At 46.0% G+C, this 22,370-nt stretch overlaps 1 protein-coding gene across 1 annotated transcript in view; it reads right to left on the bottom strand.

The window, feature by feature from the left end:
• Positions 1-22,370, bottom strand: part of LOC122927156 (A.superbus venom factor 1-like) — a 503,636-nt gene that overhangs the window by 246,980 nt on the left and 234,286 nt on the right. The window contains exons 17-18 of the mRNA XM_044278753.1: positions 14,936-15,047; positions 12,447-12,532 (exon numbers count right to left, since the gene is read on the bottom strand). Coding sequence (XP_044134688.1) covers positions 12,447-12,532; positions 14,936-15,047 — 198 coding nt within the window. The remainder of the gene's footprint in view (positions 1-12,446; positions 12,533-14,935; positions 15,048-22,370) is intronic.

The raw sequence follows: 22,370 nt of genomic DNA, 5'->3' as shown, positions 1-22,370 counted from the left end.
CCTGAGTTACATCCTGTATTATACCCCAGAGCTGTACTCACTATACTGCTAGTGCAGTCACTGTATACATACATTGTGTGACGAAACCAATCTCGCCACTGTGTTTTGGAGGGGGCTGGTTGCCAGCCTCCTGCCTCAGGATTATGGCCCATACTAACTTTAAAGAAGACAGGCCGGCCGCACAGCTTAAATCTGTCTGTAGAATTGTATTTTGTTATGTGAGGGCACCCAGATGGCTAGTTTAATTGTATTCGTGTGGTCTGAGTGCCATTCACCTAATGATATGCACTCAGACTTGAGCTATCTGGGAATATGTTAAATGTCTGTGGTTGCTGGGAGGGTGTGACATTGTGTGTTTAACTGGTGATTTCTGTCCTGTTGTCCCCGCATGTGTATTGGCGATCTCCCCTTTGTCCTGAGAGATAATTGGATTATCCCTCGGTTGTCTCTGGGGCAGAGAGGAGGAAACCATGATGCATTGTGGGGATGTGTTGTATCTGTTCGGTGTGTCGCAGTCTCCATTCTGGTCCCCTGTGGGCGTGTCCACCAGATGGGGACCTGCATAAATACGGGCGGGTAGCTCTCAATAAAGTGTTCCTGTTTTATCCTTCATCATGCTGAGACTGGTGTTTGGATAACTGATCAAACTGGGGGATTGCTATACGCTGAAGATTTGCTATACTCCCCTGGCATAACTACTAGCTCTTGTAAGAGCTGTTCCTGCTCTCTGGCTGTAGGAGAGGTTCACCCACTGGAGCCTGGAGCTTTGTCGTAGGTCCAGCGTGGGTGGAGGACGGTGAGACCCCAACCAAGCTGCGGTGGTTCGTGGGGTCTGCAGGGCGTACGGTGTCAAGTGGAGTGCTTGGAGTCCTCGGAAAGCAGTAGGAGCATCTATCGACGGAGGTACCCGGTCGGGGTGCTAGGAGGTCCGTTACACATTACATTACTTATCCTGTACTGATCCTGAGTTACATCCTGTATTATACTCCAGAGCAGTACTCACTATTCTGCTGGTGGAGTTACTGTGTACAGACATTAGACATTACATTACTCATCCTTTACTGATCCTGAGTTACATCCTGTATTGTACCCCAGAGCTGTACTCACTATTCTGCTGGTGCAGTCACTGTGTACATACAATACTTATCCTGTACTGATCCTGAGTTACATCCTGTATTATACTCCAGAGCTGCACTCACTATTCTGCTGGTGCAGTCACTGTATACATACATTACATTACTTATCATGTACTGATCTTAAGTTATATCCTGTATTATACTCCAGAGCTGTACTCACTATTCTGCTGGTGGAGTTACTGTGTACAGACATTACTTATCCTGTACTGATCCTGAGTTACATCCTGTATTATACTCCAGAGCTGTACTCACTATTCTGCTGGTGGAGTTACTGTGTACAGACATTGCATTTCTTATCCTGTACTGATCCTGAGTTACATCCTGTATTACACTCCAGAGCTGTTCTCACTATTCTGCTGGTTGAGTTACTGTGTACAGACATTACATTACTTATCCTGTACTGATCCTGAGTTACATCCCGTATTACACTCCAGAGCTGCACTCACTATTCTGATGGTGGAATCACTGTGTACATTACATTACTTATCCTGTACTGATCCTGAGTTACATCCTGTATTATACGCCAGAGCTGTACTCACTATTCTGCTAGTGGAGTCACTGTGTGCATACATTATATTACTTATCCTGTACTGTTCCTGAGTTACATCCTGTATTATACTCCAGAGCTGCACTCACTATTCTGCTGGTGGAGTTACTCTGTACAGACATTACATTACTTATCATGTACTGATCCTAAGTTACATCCTGTATTATACTCCAGAGCTGCACTCACTATTCTGCTGGTGGAGTTACTGTGTACAGACATTACATTACTTATCCTGCACTGGTTCTGAGTTACATCCTGTATTATACTCCAGAGCTGCACTCACTATTCTGCTGGTGGAGTTACTGTGTACAGACATTACATTACTTATCCTGCACTGGTTCTGAGTTACATCCTGTATTATACTCCAGAGCTGCACTCACTATTCTGCTGGTGGAGTTACTCTGTACAGACATTGCATTACTTATCCTGCACTGGTTCTGAGTTACATCCTGTATTATACTCCAATGTAGAGATGTACTAATCAGTCGAGATTTAAATTGGGTCCAGTTCGCAGAATTTTTTAGAGAGTTCGGTTCAGACCCAAATAGATTCGGGCCGAGCCAAAGTTGCTCAAATCGATTTGTTCATCCTTAAAGGGAACCTCTCATCAACTTTATGGAGCCCATACTAACAGCAGCATAAAGAAGAGACAGGGGAGATGGTTGCCGAGAACCAACATCACAATCATTGCAGACTGGGCCTGGAAAAGAGTCAAGGCCTCCTGAGAAGAGTCCCGGCCACCTGAGAAGAGTCCCGGCCACCTTAGAAGAGTCCCGGCCTCCTGAGAAGAGTCATGCTTATTCATGAATTCCTGCTCTCCCTGCTGATCACTGACCGTCTTCTACCTAGTTTTCTCCCTTTGTCTCTAGGATAAAACTGCCAGTCATCAGCAGATGGGGAGAGAGCAGGAGATTATGGATAACCAGGACTCTTCTCAGGTAGATACAAAAAACAAAATGGCTGCACACCATTATATATACAAACAATAGAGCTAAGAAATGGGGGTCATTCTAGATAAAAGTGGTACAATACCGACTATAAATGAGTATACATGAATAATGGAAGCTCTTAGCGCACATACAGTACGTGTCGGGCCCACCTACTAGGCGTCAAGGTGGCTTCCGCAGATGGGTCCCTAACACTAAATATACTGTCTCACTTTGGACTTACTTAAGCCTACAATATTCAGGGCAGTGTAGGAACCAGCTACAAACATATTCTGCTCAGAAGTCCCAGGTAGATGGGCGTGTCCAGTCTAAAAGGAGTGCCACCCCCAATATATTGCAAGAAAATTTAGACTAAAACCTTCAGGATCACAGGTGCATACCCATGAGGCAAACATAATTACAAAAAACTAAATGGCTGCACACCATGTATACTCATTTATAGTTGGTACTGTACCGCTTTTATCTAGAATGACCCCCATTTCTTAGCTCTATTGTTTGTATATATAACGGTGTGCAGCCATTTTTTTTTTTTTTGTAATTATGTTTGCTTCATGGGTATGCACCTGTGATTCTGAAGGTTTTAGTCAAAATATTCTTCTCAGGTAGATGTGACTCTTCTCCAGGCCTGGGATGCAATGGATATGATGCTGGTTCTCGGCAACCACTTACCTTTAGCTCCTGAGTGACCCACCGCTGAGATCAGCATTTATGTCACTAATTTATGCCGCTGTCAGTGAGGTCACCATAAAGTTGATGACAGGTTCCCTTTTATTTGTTTTGAACTCATGAAACTGCAGTTTCCATTGTTTGGACTACAGTATTTATCCCGAGAAGCTAAATATTTTTCCATGTTACCAGGGATGTAACTATAATTCACCACCTAGTGTAAGCAAATCAAAAGACCTTCGTAAGTAGCAAGAATTATTGGCAAGTATAGTAGTACAATATATCAGAAAACCCACAATATGGCAAAAATCCACTATATTGTTTTTTCCACCAAAAGGTACAATGCTCTTGCTCCTGATTGGACCGCCTAACCTCTGGACCCCATAGCAAGTGTTATGGCTGCTATGGCTATGTTTACGCCCATGCATGTTGGGGGGGGGGGGGGGGTCACATCAGCCTTTCAGTTTCTGTTTTGGCAATTTGTTGAAATGTGTTTAAAACTGAAAATAACGGTATTGCTAAAAGGGAAAGCAAAAAGGAACACTTTAAAGGCATTCCGGTTTGATCCGTATAGAGTGCAATAGAAAATAAAAGGACAAATAGTCCTTTTTTCCTGTCTAAAAGTCAGTTTTCTTTCCATTTTAGCAATTCCTTTATTTTCTGTTTTAATCACATTTGAACGGATTGCTAAAACAGAAATTAAAACGCTGATGTGAAACCCCATCCCCCCTTACTAATGCCTCTAGGAATACCTACCCTGTTACATATTTACAAACCTTCTCCTATGTCACCTACGGAAATATTTTTTAAAAAATAGGACCCTGGACCGTGTAAAAGGCCGGCCTTAATAAATGGTTCCCATAGCGTACACTCTTCATGAGGACTAGAGTTGAGCGAACACCTGGATGTTCGGGTTCGAGAAGTTCGGCCGAACATCCCGGAAATGTTCGGGTTCGGGATCCGAACCCGATCCGAACTTCGTCCCGAACCCGAACCCCATTGAAGTCAATGGGGACCCGAACTTTTCGGCACTAAAACGGCTGTAAAACAGCCCAGGAAAGGGCTAGAGGGCTGCAAAAGGCAGCAACATGTAGGTAAATCCCCTGCAAACAAATGTGGATAGGGAAATTAATAAAAATAAAAATTAAATAAATAAAAATTAACCAAAATCAATTGGAGAGAGGTTCCATAGCAGAGAATCTGGCTTCCCGTCACCCACCACTGGAACAGTCCATTCTCAGATATTTAGGCCCCGGCACCCAGGCAGAGGAGAGAGGTCCCGTAACAGACAATCTGGCTTCATGTCAGCAGAGAATCAGTCTTCATGTCATAGCAGAGAATCAGGCTTCACGTCACCCACCACTGTAATAGTCCATTTTCATAAATTTAGGCCCAGCACCCAGGCAGAGGAGAGAGGTCCCGTAACAGACAATCTGGCTTCATGTCAGCAGAGAATCAGTCTTCATATCATAGCAGAGAATCTGGCTTCCCGTTACCCACCACTGGAACAGTCCATTCTCAGATATTTAGGCCCCGGCACCCAGGCAGAGGAGAGAGGTCCCGTAACAGACAATCTGGCTTCATGTCAGCAGAGAATCAGTCTTCATATCATAGCAGAGAATCAGGCTTCACGTCAGCCACCACTGCAACAGTCCATTGTCATAAATTCAGGCCCAGCACCCAGGCAGAGGAGAGAGGTCCCGTAACAGACAATCTGGCTTCATGTCAGCAGAGAATCAGTCTGCATGTCATAGCAGAGAATGAGGCTTCACGTCACCCACCACTGCAACAGTCCATTTTCATAAATTTAGGCCCAGCACCCAGGCAGAGGAGAGAGGTCCCGTAACAGAGGATCTGGCTTCATGTCACCAGAGAATCAGTCTGCATGTCATAGCAGAGAATCAGGCTTCACGTCACCCACCACTGCAACAGTCCATTTTCATAAATTTAGGCCCAGCACCCAGGCAGAGGAGAGAGGTCCCGTAACAGAGGATCTGGCTTCATGTCACCAGAGAATCAGTCTGCATGTCATAGCAGAGAATGAGGCTTCACGTCAGCCACCACTGCAACAATCCATTGGCATATATTTAGGCCTAGCACACAGGCAGAGGAGAGGTTCATTCAACTTTGGGTAGCCTTGCAATATAATGGTAAAATGAAAATAAAAATAGGATTGAATGAGGAAGTGCCCTGGAGTCCAATAATATATGGTTATGGGGAGGTAGTTAATGTCTAATCTGGACAAGGGACGGACAGGTCCTGTGGGATCCATGCCTGGTTCATTTTTATGAACGTCAGCTTGTCCACATTGGCTGTAGACAGGCGGCTGCGTTTGTCTGTAATGACGCCCCCTGCCGTGCTGAATACACGTTCAGACAAAACGCTGGCTGCCGGGCAGGCCAGCACCTCCAAGGCATAAAAGGCTAGCTCTGGCCACGTGGACAATTTAGAGACCCAGAAGTTGAATGGGGCCGAACCATCAGTCAGTACGTGGAGGGGTGTGCACACGTACTGTTCCACCATGTTAGTGAAATGTTGCCTCCTGCTAACACGTTGCGTATCAGGTGGTGGTGCAGTTAGCTGTGGCGTGTTGACAAAAGTTTTCCACATCTCTGCCATGCTAACCCTGCCCTCAGAGGAGCTGGCCGTGACACAGCTGCCTTGGCGACCTCTTGCTCCTCCTCTGCCTTGGCCTTGGGCTTCCACTTGTTCCCCTGTGACATTTGGGAATGCTCTCAGTAGCGCGTCTACCAACGTGCGCTTGTACTCGCGCATCTTCCTATCACGCTCCAGTGCAGGAAGTAAGGTGGGCACATTGTCTTTGTAGCGTGGATCCAGCAGGGTGGCAACCCAGTAGTCCGCACAGGTTAAAATGTGGGCAACTCTGCTGTCGTTGCGCAGGCACTGCAGCATGTAGTCGCTCATGTGTGCCAGGCTGCCCAGGGGTAAGGACAAGCTGTCCTCTGTGGGAGGCGTATCGTCATCGTCCTGCCTTTCCCCCCAGCCACGCACCAGTGATGGACCCGAGCTGCGTTGGGTGCCACCCCGCTGTGACCATGCTTCATCCTCATCCTCCTCCACCTCCTCCTCATCCTCGTCCTCCTCGTCCTCCAGTAGTGGGCCCTGGCTGGCCACATTTGTACCTGGCCTCTGCTGTTGCCAAAAACCTCCCTCTGAGTCACTTCGAAGAGACTGGCCTGAAAGTGCTAAAAATGACCCCTCTTCCTCCTCCTCCTCCTCCTCCTCCTGGGCCACCTCCTCTTCCATCATCGCCCTAAGTGTTTTCTCAAGGAGACATAGAAGTGGTATTGTAACGCTGATAACGGTGTCATCGCCACTGGCCATGTTGGTGGAGTACTCGAAACAGCGCAACAGGGCACACAGGTCTCGCATGGAGGCCCAGTCATTGGTGGTGAAGTGGTGCTGTTCTGTAGTGCGACTGACCCGTGCGTGCTGCAGCTGAAACTCCACTATGGCCTGCTGCTGTTCGCACAGTCTGTCCAGCATGTGCAAGGTGGAGTTCCACCTGGTGGGCACGTCGCATATGAGGCGGTGAGCGGGAAGGCCGAAGTTACGCTGTAGCGCAGACAGGCGAGCAGCGGCAGGATGTGAACGCCGGAAGCGCGAACAGACGGCCCGCACTTTATGCAGCAGCTCTGACATGTCGGGGTAGTTGTGAATGAACTTCTGCACCACCAAATTCAGCACATGCGCCAAGCAAGGGATGTGCGTCAAATTGGCTAGTCCCAGAGCTGCAACGAGATTTCGCCCATTATCACACACCACCAGGCCGGGCTTGAGGCTCACCGGCAGCAACCACTCGTCGGTCTGTTGTTCAATACCCCGCCACAACTCCTGTGCGGTGTGGGGCCTGTCCCCCAAACATATGAGTTTCAGAATGGCCTGCTGACGTTTACCCCGGGCTGTGCTGAAGTTGGTGGTGAAGGTGTGTGGCTGACTGGATGAGCAGGTGGAAGAAGAGGAGGAGGAAGCCGAGAAGGAGGAGGTGGCAACAGGAGGCAAAGAATGTTGCCCTGCGATCCTTGGCGGCGGCAGGACGTGCGCCAAACAGCTCTCCGCCTGGGGCCCAGCTGCCACTACATTTACCCAGTGTGCAGTTAGGGAGATATAGCGTCCCTGGCCGTGCTTACTGGTCCACGTATCTGTGGTTAGGTGGACCTTGCTACAGATGGCGTTGCGCAGTGCACACTTGATTTTATCGGATACTTGGTTGTGCAGGGAAGGCACGGCTCTCTTGGAGAAGTAGTGCCGGCTGGGAACAACATACTGTGGGACAGCAAGCGACATGAGCTGTTTGAAGCTGTCTGTGTCCACCAGCTTCAAACAGCTCATGGTGGACACAGACAGGCAGCAGCAGAATAGGCCGAGGCGGCAGCAGCAGAAGAGGTAGCAGGGGGAGCCTGAGTGACTTCCTTGGTTTTAAGGTGTTTACTCCACTGCAGTTCATGCTTTGCATGCAGGTGCCTGGTCATGCAGGTTGTGCTCAGGTTCAGAACGTTAATGCCTCGCTTCAGGCTCTGATGGCACAGCGTGCAAACCACTCGGGTCTTGTCGTCAGCACATTGTTTGAAGAAGTGCCATGCCAGGGAACTCCTTGAAGCTGCCTTTGGGGTGCTCGGTCCCAGATGGCGGCGGTCAGTAGCAGGCGGAGTCTCTTGGCGGCGGGTGTTCTGCTTTTGCCCACTGCTCCCTCTTTTGCTACGCTGTTGGCTCGGTCTCACCACTGCCTCTTCCTCCGAACTGTGAAAGTCAGTGGCACGACCTTCATTCCATGTGGGGTCTAGGACCTCATCGTCCCCTGCATCGTCTTCCACCCAGTCTTGATCCCTGACCTCCTGTTCAGTCTGCACACTGCAGAAAGACGCAGCAGTTGGCACCTGTGTTTCGTCATCATCAGAGACATGCTGAGGTGGTATTCCCATGTCCTCATCATCAGGAAACATAAGTGGTTGTGCGTCAGTGCATTCTATGTCTTTCACCGCTGGGGAAGGGCTAGGTGGATGCCCTTGGGAAACCCTGCCAGCGGAGTCTTCAAACAGCATAAGAGACTGCTGCATAACTTGAGGCTGAGACAGTTTCCCTGGTATGCATGGGGGTGATGTGACAGACTGATGGGGTTGGTTTTCAGGCGCCATCTGTGCGCTTTCTGCAGAAGACTGGGTGGGAGATAATTTGAACGTGCTGGATCCACTGTCGGCCACCCAATTGACTAATGCCTGTACCTGCTCAGGCCTTACCATCCTTAGAACGGCATTGGGCCCCACCATATATCGCTGTAAATTCTGGCGGCTACTGGGACCTGAGGTAGTTGGTACACTAGGACGTGTGGATGTGGCAGAACGGCCACGTCCTCTCCCAGCACCAGAGGGTCCACTAACACCACCACGACCATGTCCACGTCCGCGTCCCTTACTAGATGTTTTTCTCATTGTTATGGTTCACCACAACAACAAATATATTATTTGGCCCAATGTATTGTATTCAAATTCAGCGGGATATAAATTTGAGGCCTAGTATTTAGGCGCTGGGTGACCGGTATGGATTTAGTGACAGAATTAGACTTGGAAATGCACAGAAGCGTGTGTGTGAAGTTATTCTGAATGACCCAATGTGCACCTTGAATATTATATACCCTTTTTGGGATAGATTTCAAATAGCTCTGATATAGCAGGAACCACTAAATTATGAAATTGCTAAATTGGGAATTGTACTTCAACCCAGAACAAAAAATGTGCTTTGACGGGCACTAAATAACTTTCCCAGCTACAACAGGACAGCGGTAACGAGAGATTTAGAGGGATTTAAATTTGAGGCCTAGTATTTAGGCGCTGGGTCACCGGTATGGATTTAGTGACAGAATTAGACTTGGAAATGCACAGAAGCGTGTGTGTGAAGTTATTCTGAATGACCCTATGTGCACCTTCAATATTATATACCCTTTTAGGGATAGATTTCAAATAGCTCTGATATAGCAGAAACCACTAAATTATGAAATTGCTAAATTGGGAATTGTACTTCAACCCAGAACAAAAAATGTGCTTTGACGGACACTAAATATCTTGCCCAGCAACAACAGTACAGCGGTGGGTAACGAGAGATTTAGAGGGATTTAAATTTGAGGCCTAGTATTTAGGCGCTGGGTCACCGGTATGGATTTAGTGACAGAATTAGACTTGGAAATGCACAGAAGCGTGTGTGTGAAGTTATTCTGAATGACCCAATGTGCACCTTCAATATTATATACCCTTTTAGGGATAGATTTCAAATAGCTCTGATATAGCAGAAACCACTAAATTATGAAATTGCTAAATTGGGAATTGTACTTCAACCCAGAACAAAAAATGTGCTTTGACGGACACTAAATATCTTGCCCAGCAACAACAGTACAGCGGTAACGAGAGATTTAGAGGGATTTAAATTTGAGGCCTAGTATTTAGGCGCTGGGTGACAGGTATGGGTTTAGTGACAGAATTAGACTTGGAAATACACAGTAGCGGGTGTGTGTGAAGTTATTCTGAATGACCCAATGTGCACCTTCAATATTATATACCCTTTTTGGGATAGATTTCAAATAGCTCTGATATAGCAGGAACCACTAAATTATGAAATTGCTAAATTGGGAATTGTACTTCAACCCAGAACAAAAAATGTGATTTGACGGACACTAAATATCTTGCCCAGCAACAACAGTACAGCGGTAACGAGAGATTTAGCGGGATATAAATTTGAGGCCTAGTATTTAGGCGCTGGGTCACCGGTATGGATTTAGTGACAGAATTAGACTTGGAAATGCACAGAAGCGTGTGTGTGAAGTTATTCTGAATGACCCTATGTGCACCTTCAATATTATATACCCTTTTAGGGATAGATTTCAAATAGCTCTGATATAGCAGAAACCACTAAATTATGAAATTGCTAAATTGGGAATTGTACTTCAACCCAGAACAAAAAATGTGCTTTGACGGACACTAAATATCTTGCCCAGCGACAACAGTACAGCGGTGGGTAACGAGAGATTTAGAGGGATTTAAATTTGAGGCCTAGTATTTAGGCGCTGGGTCACCGGTATGGATTTAGTGACAGAATTAGACTTGGAAATGCACAGAAGCGTGTGTGTGAAGTTATTCTGAATGACCCTATGTGCACCTTCAATATTATATACCCTTTTAGGGATAGATTTCAAATAGCTCTGATATAGCAGAAACCACTAAATTATGAAATTGCTAAATTGGGAATTGTACTTCAACCCAGAACAAAAAATGTGTTTTGACGGACACTAAATATCTTGCCCAGCAACAACAGTACAGCGGTGGGTAACGAGAGATTTAGAGGGATTTAAATTTGAGGCCTAGTATTTAGGCGCTGGGTCACCGGTATGGATTTAGTGACAGAATTAGACTTGGAAATGCACAGAAGCGTGTGTGTGAAGTTATTCTGAATGACCCAATGTGCACCTTCAATATTATATACCCTTTTAGGGATAGATTTCAAATAGCTCTGATATAGCAGAAACCACTAAATTATGAAATTGCTAAATTGGGAATTGTACTTCAACCCAGAACAAAAAATGTGCTTTGACGGACACTAAATATCTTGCCCAGCAACAACAGTACAGCGGTAACGAGAGATTTAGAGGGATTTAAATTTGAGGCCTAGTATTTAGGCGCTGGGTGACAGGTATGGGTTTAGTGACAGAATTAGACTTGGAAATACACAGTAGCGGGTGTGTGTGAAGTTATTCTGAATGACCCAATGTGCACCTTCAATATTATATACCCTTTTTGGGATAGATTTCAAATAGCTCTGATATAGCAGGAACCACTAAATTATGAAATTGCTAAATTGGGAATTGTATTTCAACCCAGAACAAGAAATGTGCTTGAACGGACACTAAATAACTCGCCCAGCTACAGCACTAGGGACAGATTTAGCTGGATATAAATTTGAGGCCTAGTATTTAGGCGCTGGGTGACCGGTATGGATTTAGTGACAGAATTAGACTGGGATATGGCCAAAAAATAAACAGACTATTGCTGGTTAAATGCACTTGGTGTGACAGCTTCACCCTGATGTAGGCTTTAGCCAAAAAACAACCACACCATTGAGGGTTAAATGCACTTGGTGACAGGCGCAGCTTGCCCCTGATTTTGTATATGGCCAAAAAATGAACAGACTATTGCTGGTTAAATGCACTTGGTGTGACAGCTTCACCCTGATGTAGGCTTTAGCCAAAAAACAACCACACCATTGAGGGTTAAATGCACTTGGTGACAGGCGCAGCTTGCCCCTGATTTTGTATATGGCCAAAAAATGAACAGACTATTGCTGGTTAAATGCACTTGGTGTCACAGCTTCACCCTGATGTAGGCTTTAGCCAAAAAACAACCACACCATTGAGGGTTAAATGCACTTGGTGACAGGCGCAGCTTGCCCCTGATTTTGTATATGGCCAAAAAATGAACAGACTATTGCTGGTTAAATGCACTTGGTGTGACAGCTTCACCCTGATGTAGGCTTTAGCCAAAAAACAACCACACCATTGAGGGTTAAATGCACTTGGTCGCAGCTTGTGCTGGCGCACCACAAGACACAAAATGGCCGCCGATCACCCCAGAAAAATGAGACTGACAAACGGTCTGTGCAGCCTAAAAACAGTGAGCAATTGAGGATCAGCAGCTCAATGATCCACAGCTGCAGATCGATCAGTTAATCAAGTCCTTTGGAGGAGTTAATCTGCCTAATCTCGCCCTACTGTCGCAGCCGCAACCTCTCCCTACGCTAATCAGAGCAGAGTGACGGGCGGCGCTATGTGACTCCAGCTTAAATAGAGGCTGGGTCACATGGTGCTCTGGCCAATCACAGCCATGCCAATAGTAGGCATGGCTGTGATGGCCTCTTGGGGCAAGTAGTATGACGCTTGTTGATTGGCTGCTTTGCAGCCTTTCAAAAAGCGCCAAGAAAGCGTCACAAAAGCGCCAAGAAAGCGACGAACACCGAACCCGAACCCGGACTTTTACGAAAATGTCCGGGTTCGGGTCCGTGTCACTGACACCCCAAAATTCGGTACGAACCCGAACTATACAGTTCGAGTTCGCTCATCCCTAATGAGGACAAGAAGAAACAACTTACCTTTACTGTCCGATAGACTCACAGCCAAAACCTCCCATGTGGTGGTAGAATCTTTTAAGATAATGGGTATAGTCTTAGTGGAGATCCTGTCAAAAAAAAAGTTATAGAAATTCATAGTGTAAACCCCAACATATCTGACAATACTGGGCAAGGTGATCAATAAAAGTGATGGGCGAACATCGGCCGGGGCGGTTCGCGAACGCAATCAAATGTATGCGAGCTGCAAGTATGCGGCGGGCCCCATTTACTTCAAAGGCAGGCGAACCTGGAAAACCTTCAGCTCATATTTGCAGCCACCAAATACTTAGAAGAAGTGCACAAATAGTCGCACAACATGGACAGTGACATACCAGAGGGGGATCAATGACAAAAATTCAAAAAAAAATAATCAGGGGAAATTTTTATGACATTTTCTTAAAGGGAAATTCTCTGAAATGTGCCCTGCTGGAGCCTAGACAAATTGTATTTTAGGCCACAGGAGTACGGGCCTTAAAAACCAGGCATTCACCGGACATAAAATAAATTCTGATTATGTGGCTCGAGGTACATTATGCGGTCACTGAATAACAATTTTACTGTAGCCCACTTTTTTTTAACCTTTTTTGAGGGGCAACTGGTAAATCACACCAGTAGAAACATTTGTTCCAATAGTGTTTTTCACTCTGTGTAGCTGCGGTAAAGCAGCTAAACCGCAAACAAATGCTGCACTACCTAAATGCACTATATAGAAAGTATATTATTGGTATATAACACCCCTGCTTCAATCAGTTTTTTTGGGGGGAAACAGGTAAATCACACCAGTAGAAATGATTTGTTCCAATAGCGTTTGGCACTCTGTGTGGCTGCAGTATCGCAGCAGAACCGCACACAACTGCTGCACAATACAAATACATTATAATATAATTTCTATGTTAGAAAGTATATTATTAGTATATCTCACCCCTCTGTGTATCACACCTATCAATAGCACACCTATACCAGTCCTTAAAAGGACTTTTGTGGCCATATTAGCTAGCGTTTGGTGTCCCTAACAGCCTGTCCCTGCTCCACACAGCAACCTCTCCCTACACTGGCAAAACACTGAATGTAAAATGGCGGCCAGATCAGGTTTATTTATAAGGTAGGGGTATGTCCATGTGCTGAAACGTCTCTATTGGCTGTCCTGTACCACCTGATGGATGTGTCATGGGTCAAAGTTCTTCACAATGTAAAAGAATATGGCACCAGCGGACATCGCCATATGTTCGCCCGTTCGGTGAACCGCGAACGAGCAAACTTCGCCGCGAAGCGACCGCCGGGCAAACCGCATGGCCATCTCTCATCAATAATACTGATAAGAATCATAAAATATCCTAATTGGTGATTTTGCATTAAACAATATCATTTCCTGATGTCACATTTCCTTTAAATGAGACTTGGCGAAACATGTCGGGGGGCAGCGTCTTGTAAAGCGTCCATTTTTAGACAGCATCAGCTTGTAAAAGTTTACTATCATGAATATAAGTCCAGTACACAGATAGGGGACATTTAGGAGGAAAGCAGTGGCATAACAGAGCTGGAGTAGCACAGCACCAGCACGGGCTGCTAAATACAAAGCTGGCAGTACCTCCAAGTGGTACCCCAAGACGCTTCAAAATTAATATCTGTGAATTATACTTAAAATATCATATAGATTACAAGCTTAGCTGATAATTTTAATTGTGAGTGTTGTTGTCACAACCAGGCAGCTGAGAAGCTCTGACAGAAGCCTTTCAGAACCTCCTCCTTGAGTTTTCTTTGTTTTGAATTTCAGTTCCTCATCTCGTTAGCCTCGCTCAGCTGTCATGTAGTTAGACTGATTGCATCCCTTTAAATTCCTCCCCATAATGCAGTAGTGTGCGGTTTATACAACTTCCTGGAGTGTGTGTGCATGCTGATCCTATTTTCCAGCCTTCTACAAGATAATTGCTGTACATTTATTTGTGATTTTCTGTTTGCTGGATCCCAGGTGACCCTGACTCCCTCCGTGTCTAGTGTAGGGAGCCGGTGGTCGTGTCCCCTCACTATTGTAGGGTGTTCAGGTGGTATATAGTCGAGGTACGAGGATATGCGATCATCCACCATTGGGATTTTCGCTTAGGCTGAGCAGTCAGGGAGAGTGCCAGGTCTTATGCAGGGGTCTTCCTTTTGTTCCTTAGTTTTGGATCCAGTGAGTCATATATTCATTTTGCATTGTCTTGTTTCCTGTACACCTTCCGTGACAGTTGTGTGAAGCATTTTATAAATTAATATAATGAATGTTACGTTTTATTTTAACATATCATCACACGTGTCAATCTAGAGACAGCCATTGATCCCTTGATCATCTGAAAAATTTCTAGGTGCAGCACCAGGCACAGTTCACGGACAAAATTGGCCTAATTTCTGGATGATAAAAAAAGTAGAAGTTCTTTCCGCTACACTAGTCTCATACAATCCATTTAATAAGTTGACCGTAGACTTAAACTCACCCTTTGGCATCTGGTGCTTCATTCATTACTTCTATCCTCCAAAGCCAACTTTCTGGGAATTCTGTTCTGGTTATTATATCATCATCATCAATAAATGTTTCATCTTCATAATCTTATTTAAAAAAATAAATAAATCAATCCTTAAAAATTTAACCTGGTAACAGAGTTTCTATAGTTTAGAGAAATTATAAAGCTTAATTCGACCCGACCCAACCAATTAAGATGTATTTGAATCTGATTTTTTTGAAATTTTGGAAAGAGTGAGAGAGAAAAATAAATACATAAAATAAAGCAAAAAACATGAGAGAGGGAAAAAAATCTGGAAGAGAGTCTCATACACAAATTTGCAGGTGAATTGGAGCAATTTTCGATTTGGGTAGAATCGATTTGGATCTGAATCGGATTGGTAGACAGAAATGGCCGAATTTTAAACAATTCACTTCTATAATAGAGTTCAAATTTGACATGAAGCCTGAGGATCTTCAGTGTTACCAGATACCTGTCCTAGTTGAAATGGACCTTGTAGCTTAGGAAATCCAAGACCCTCCTTCTGTATTTTCACCAAAGTTGCTCCACTTTCCCTGACAGTTGGTATATAACTCCTTCTAGTCTTTTAGGACTTATTAGCAAAACATGTTTTTATTTTTTTTATTTTTTATGAATTGTTGCATTTTCTCTCCTCCCTAAGCTCTTGAATGCAATGACAGCAATAGCAAATAATAAGGGACACTGAGGCCTAGTTCACACGAACGTTTTTTTTGCGAGTGTACGGGCCGTTTTTTTGTGTTCCGTATACGGTCCGTATACGGAGCCATTCATTTCAATGGTTCCGCAAAAAAAAAAACGGAATGTACTCCGTATGCATTCCGTTTCCGTATTTCTGTTTTTCCGTTCCGTTGAAAGATAGAACCATCTATTGAAAATGTTATGCCCAGCCCAATTTTTTCTATACGGAAAAACGGAATGGAAAAACGGAAAGGAAACGGAAACACAACAGAACTCAAAAACGGAACAACGGATCTGTGAAAAACGGACCACAAAAAACTATAAAAGCCATACGTTCGTGTGAACTAGGCCTGACATATATAGCTTTGTGCAAACGCATGTTTGACGGCGTTAACAAACAGCCTAATTCAAAACACACTGCAATGTCACGCGTCATGGTTTTTTTTATATTCCAAAGCTTCCAAAAATTGTCCTGTATTGAGGGGCAGATGGTGTTTAACCCTTTTAGCTCCTGTGGTCTTTTTCATTTTTTTTTTATGTTTTTCACTACCTGCCTTTCTGGGACCATAACCTATTTATTTTTCTGTTCACATAGACGCATGAGGGCTCGTATTTTGCACTTTCTAATTCCACCATTTAAAGGGGTTGTCTCACTTCAGCAAATAGCATTTATTATGTAGAGAAAGTTAATACAAGGGACTTACTAATGTATTGTTAATATCTATATTGCATACTTTGATGGCGGATCAATTTTATACACTGCTCGTTTCCATGGTTATGACCACCCTGCAATTCATCAGTGTTGATAGTGCTTGCCACTATAGAAAAAAAGCACTAGCCAATGTGAGCTCCCGCAGTCCCAGCCACCAGAGAGGCCGGTGCTTTTTTGTATTTTTTATTGTTTATATATTTTTATTTTCATTTTGGGGAAAAGGGGGTGATTAGAATTTTATTTTTTTTACAATTTTTTATAGTTCCTATAGGGAATTATCAAAAGCAATCATCAGATTGCTACGCTGTTGGCTCGGTCTCACCACTGCTTCTTCCTCTGAACTGTGAAATGGGGCAATTACTCAGTGTTAGCAGCAGAATGTATGACATTGCTGTGCTGGCAATAAGCCTATAAAACACTGATGAACTGGATTTTGCTGATTGCAGAATTTGCCAGCGGCTGTATGAAACACAAAACTGAGTGACTAGTTCTTGCTAGAGTTGAGCGAACACCTGGATGTTTGGGTTCGAGAAGTTCGGCCTAACTTCGGCCCGAACCCGAACCCCATTGAAGTCAATGGGGACCCGAACTTTTCGGCACTAAAAATGCTGTAAAACAGCCCAGGAAAGGGCTAGAGGGCTGCAAAAGGCAGCAAAATGTAGTTAAATCCCCTTCAAACATATGAATAAAAATAAAAATAAAATAAATAAAAATTAATCAATATCAATTGGAGAGAGGTCCCATAGCAGAGAATCAGGCTTCATGTCATAGCAGAGAATCATGCTTCATGTCACCCAACACTGGAACAGGCCACTGTCAGATATTTTTAGGCCCCGTCACCGAAACAGAGGAGAGAGGTCCCATAGCAGAGATTCAGGCTTCATGTCATAGCAGAGAATCAGGCTTCACGTCACCCAAAACTGGAACAGTCCATTGTCAGATATTTAGGCGCTGGCACCCAGACAGAGGAGAGAGGTCCCATAGCAGAGATTCAGGCTTCATGTCATAGCAAAGAATCATGCTTCATGTCATAGCAGAGAGTCAGGCTTCACGTCAGCCAAAACTGGAACAGCCCATTGTCAGATATTTAGGCCCCGGCACCCAGACAGAGGAGAGAGGTCCCATAGCAGAGATTCAGGCTTCATGTCATAGCAGAGAATCATGCTTCACGTCACCCAAAAACTGGAACAGTCCATTGTCAGATATTTAGGCCCCGGCACACAGACAGAGGAGAGAGGTCCCATAGCAGAGATTTAGGCTTCATGTCATAGCAGAGAATCATGCTTCACGTCACCCAAAACTGGAACAGTCCATTGTCAGATATTTTGGCCCCGTCACCCAGAGAGAGGAGAGAGGTCCCATAGCAGAGATTCAGGCTTCATGTCATAGCAGAGAATCATGCTTCAAGTCACTCAACACTGGAACAGGCCACTGTCAGATATTTTTAGGCCCCAGCACCCAGATAGAGGAGAGGTTCATTCATCTTTGGGTTGCCCCCGCAATATAATGGTAAAATGAAAATAAAAATAGGATTGAATGAGGAAGTGCCCTGGAGTACAATAATATATGGTCAGGGGAGGTAGTTAATGTCTAATCTGCACAAGGGATGGACAGGTCCTGTGGGATCCATGCCTGGTTCATTTTTATGAACGTCAGCTTGTCCATATTGGTTGCAGACAGGCGGCTGCGTTTGTCTGTAATGACGCCCCCTGCCGTGCTGAATACACGTTCAGACAAAACGCTGGCCGGGCAGGCCAGCACCTCCAAGGCATAAAAGGCTAGCTCTGGCCACGTGGACAATTTGGAGACCCAGAATTTGAATGGGGCCAAACCATCAGTCAGTACGTGGAGGGGTGTGCACACGTACTGTTCCACCATGTTAGTGAAATGTTGCCTCCTGCTAACAAGTTCCGTATCAGGTGGTGGTGCAGTAAGCTGTGGCGTGTTGACAAAACTTTTCCACATCTCTGCCATGCTAACCCTGCTCTCAGAGGAGCTGGCCGTGACACAGCTGCGTTGGCGACCTCTTGCTCCTCCTCTGCCTTCGCCTTGGGCTTCCACTTGTTCCACTGTGACATTTGGGAATGCTCTCAGTAGCGCATCTACCAATGTGCGCTTGTCCTCGCACATCTTCCTATCACGCTCCAGTGCAGGAAGTAAGGCGGGCACATTGTCTTTGTACCGTGGATCCAGCAGGGTGGCAACCCAGTAGTCCGCACACGTTAAAATGTGGGCAACTCTGCTGTCGTTGCGCAGGCACTGCAGCATATAGTCGCTCATGTGTGCCAGGCTGCCCAGAGGTAAGGACAAGCTGTCCTCTATGGGAGGCGTATCGTCATCGTCCTGCGTTTCCCCCCAGCCAAGCACCAGTGATGGGCCCGAGCTGCGTTGGGTGCCACCACGCTGTGAACATGCTTCATCCTCATCCTCCTCCACCTCCTCCTCATCCTCCTCATCCTCCAGTAGTGGGCCCTGGCTGGCCACATTTGTACCTGGCCTCTGCTGTTGCAAAAAAACTCCCTCTGAGTCACATCTAAAAGACTGGCCTGAAAGTGCTAAAAATGACCCCTCTTCCTCCTCCTCCTCCTGGGCCACCTCCTCTTCCATCATCGCCCTAAGTGTTTTCTCAAGGAGACATAGAAGTGGTATTGTAACGCTGATAACGGCGTCATCGCCACTGGCCATGTTGGTGGAGTACTAGAAACAGCGCAACAGGGCACACAGGTCTCGCATGGAGGCCCAGTCATTGGTGGTGAAGTGGTGCTGTTCCGCAGTGCGACTGACCCGTGCATGCTGCAGCTGAAACTCCAATATGGCCTGCTGCTGCTCGCACAGTCTGTCCAGCATGTGCAAGGTGGAGTTCCACCTGGTGGGTACGTCGCATATGAGGCGGTGAGCGGAAAGGCCGAAGTTACGCTGTAGCGCAGACAGGCGAGCAGCGGCAGGATGTGAACGCCGGAAGCACGAACAGACGGCCCACACTTTATGCAGCAGCTCTGACATGTCGGGGTAGTTGTGAATGAACTTCTGCACCACCAAATTCAGCACATGCGCCAGGAAAGGGATGTGCGTCAAACCGGCTAGTCCCAGAGCTACAACGAGATTTCGCCCATTATTGCACACCACCAGGCCTGGCTTGAGGCTCACCGGCAGCAACCACTCGTCGGTCTGTTGTTCTATACCCCGCCACAACTTCTGTGCGGTGTGGGGCCTGTCCCCCAAACATATGAGTTTCAGAATGGCCTGCTGACGTTTACCCCGGGCTGTGCTGAAGTTGGTGGTAAAGGTGTGTGGCTGACTGGATGAGCAGGTGGAAGAAGAGGAGGAGGAAGCCGAGTAGGAGGAGGAGGCAACAGGAGGCAAAGAATGTTGCCCTGCGATCCTTGGCGGCGGAAGGAGGTGCGCCAAACAGCTCTCCGCCTGGGGCCCAGCCGCCACTACATTTACCTAGTGTGCAGTTAGGGAGATATAGCGTCCCTGGCCGTGCTTACTGGTCCACGTATCTGTGGTTAGGTGGACCTTGCCACAGATGGCGTTGCGCAGTGCACACTTGACTTTATCGGATACTTGGTTGTGCAGGGAAGGCACGGCTCTCTTGGAGAAGTAGTGGCGGCTGGGAACAACATACTGTGGGACAGCAAGCGACATGAGCTGTTTGAAGCTGTCTGTGTCCACCAGCCTAAATGACAGCATTTCATAGGCCAGTAGTTTAGAAATGCTGGCATTCAGGGCCAGGGATCGAGGGTGGCTAGGTGGAAATTTACGCTTTCTCTCAAATGTTTGTGAGATGGAGAGCTGAACGCTGCCGTGTCACATGGTTGAGATTCTTGGTGACGGAGGTGGTGGTGTTGGTGGTACATACCCTGTTTGCTGGGCGGCAGGTGCCAACGTTCCTCCAGAGGCGGAGGAAGAGGCCAAGGCGGCAGCAGCAGAAGAGGCCGAGGCGGCAGCAGCAGAAGAGGTAGCAGGGGGAGCCTGAGTGACTTCATTGTTTTTAAAGTGTTTACTCCACTGCAGTACATGCTTTGCATGCAGGTGCCTGTTCATGCAGGTTGTGCTAAGGTTCAGAACGGTCATGCAGGTTGTGCTAAGGCTCTGATGGAACAGCGTGCAAACCACTCGGGTCTTGTCGTCAGCACATTGTTTGAAGAAGTGCCATGCCAGGGAACTCCTTGAAGCTGTCTTTGGGGTGCTCGGTCCCAGATGGCAGGCGGGCGGAGTCTCTTGGCGGCGGGTGCTTTTGCCCACTGCTCCCTCTTTTGCTACGCTGTTGGCTCGGTCTCACCACTGCTTCTTCCTCTGAACTGTGAAAGTCAGTGGCACGACCTTAATTCCATGTTGGGTCTAGGACCTCATCGTCCCCTGCATCGTCTTCCACCTAGTCTTCCTCCCTGACCTCCTGTTCAATCTGCACACTGCAGAAAGACGCAGCAAGTGGCACCTGTGTTTCGTCATCATCAGAGACATGCTGAGGTGGTATTCCCATGTCCTCATCATCAGGAAACATAAGTGGTAGTGCGTCAGAGCATTCTATGTCTTCCACCGCTGGGGAAGGGCTAGGTGGATGCCCTTGGGAAACCCTACCAGCAGAGTATTCAAACAGCATAAGAGACTGCTGCATAACTTGAGGCTCAGACAGTTTCCCTGATATGCATGGGGGTGATGGGACAGACTGATGGGCTTGGTTTTCAGGCGCCATCTGTGCGCTTTCTGCAGAAGACTGGGTGGGAGATAATGTGAACGTGCTGGATCCACTGTCGGTTACCCAATTGACTAATTCCTGTACCTGCTCAGGCCTTACCATCCTTAGAGCGGCATTGGGCCCCACCAAATATCGCTGTAAATTCTGGCGGCTACTGGGACCTGAGGTAGTTGGTTCACTACGACATGTGGTTGTGGCAGAACGGCCACGTCCTCTCCCAGCACCAGAGGGTCCACTAACACCACCACGACCATGTCCGCGTCCTTTACTAGATGTTTTCCTCATTGTTACTGTTCACCACAATAAGAAATAAATTATTTGGCCCAATGTATTGAATTCAAATTCAGGCCTTTTTTTTACAGACACCTAACACTATCTGGCTATCTATTTAGGTACCGTATTACACTAATACAGGCACAGCAGTAACGACAGATTTAGCTGAATATAAATTGTAGGCCTAGTATTTAGGCCCTGGATGACAGGTATACGTTTACAGACAGAATTAGACTTGGGAATGCACGGTAGCGTGTGAAGTTATTGAGGATGACACTATCCGCACCTTCAATCTAATATACCCTTTTATGGATAGATTTAAAGTTGGCCTGATACAGCAGAAACCACTAATTTAGGGAATTGCTAAGTTGGGAATTGTATTTCAACCCAGAACAAAAACTGTGCTTTAACGGACACCAAATAACTTGACCAGCCACAGCAATAATGACAGATTTAGCTGAATATAAATTGTAGGCCTAGTATTTAGGCGCTGGATGACAGGTTTACGTTTACGGACAGAATTAGACTTGGAAATGCACGGTAGCATGTGAAGTTATTGAGAATGAACCTATCCGCACCTTCAATCTAATGTACCCTTTTATGGATAGATTTAAAGTTGGCCTGATACAGCAGAAACCACTAATTTAGGGAATTGCTAAGTTGGGAATTGTATTTCAACCTAGAACAAAACTGTGCTTTGACGGACACTAAACAACTTGACCAGCCACAGCAATAACCACAGATTTAGCTGAAAATAAATTTTAGGCCTATTATTTAGGTGCTGGATGACAGGAATACGTTTGCGGACAGAATTAAACTTGGAAATGCACGGTAGCGTGTGAAATTATTGAGGATGACACTATCCGCACCTTCAATCTAATATACCCTTTTATGGATAGATTTAAAGTAGGCCGGATACAGCAGAAACCACTGATTTAGGGAATTGCTAAGTTGGGAATTGTATTTCAACCCAGAACAAAAATATATCCTTTGCCAGACAGCAGACAGTATTACAATTGGCT

Source organism: Bufo gargarizans, chromosome 2, assembly GCF_014858855.1.
Source record: "Bufo gargarizans isolate SCDJY-AF-19 chromosome 2, ASM1485885v1, whole genome shotgun sequence".
Classification (NCBI taxonomy): Eukaryota; Metazoa; Chordata; class Amphibia; order Anura; family Bufonidae; genus Bufo; species Bufo gargarizans.
Note: the sequence above shows the minus strand (reverse complement) of the source record. Positions and strands in the feature narration are given on the sequence as shown.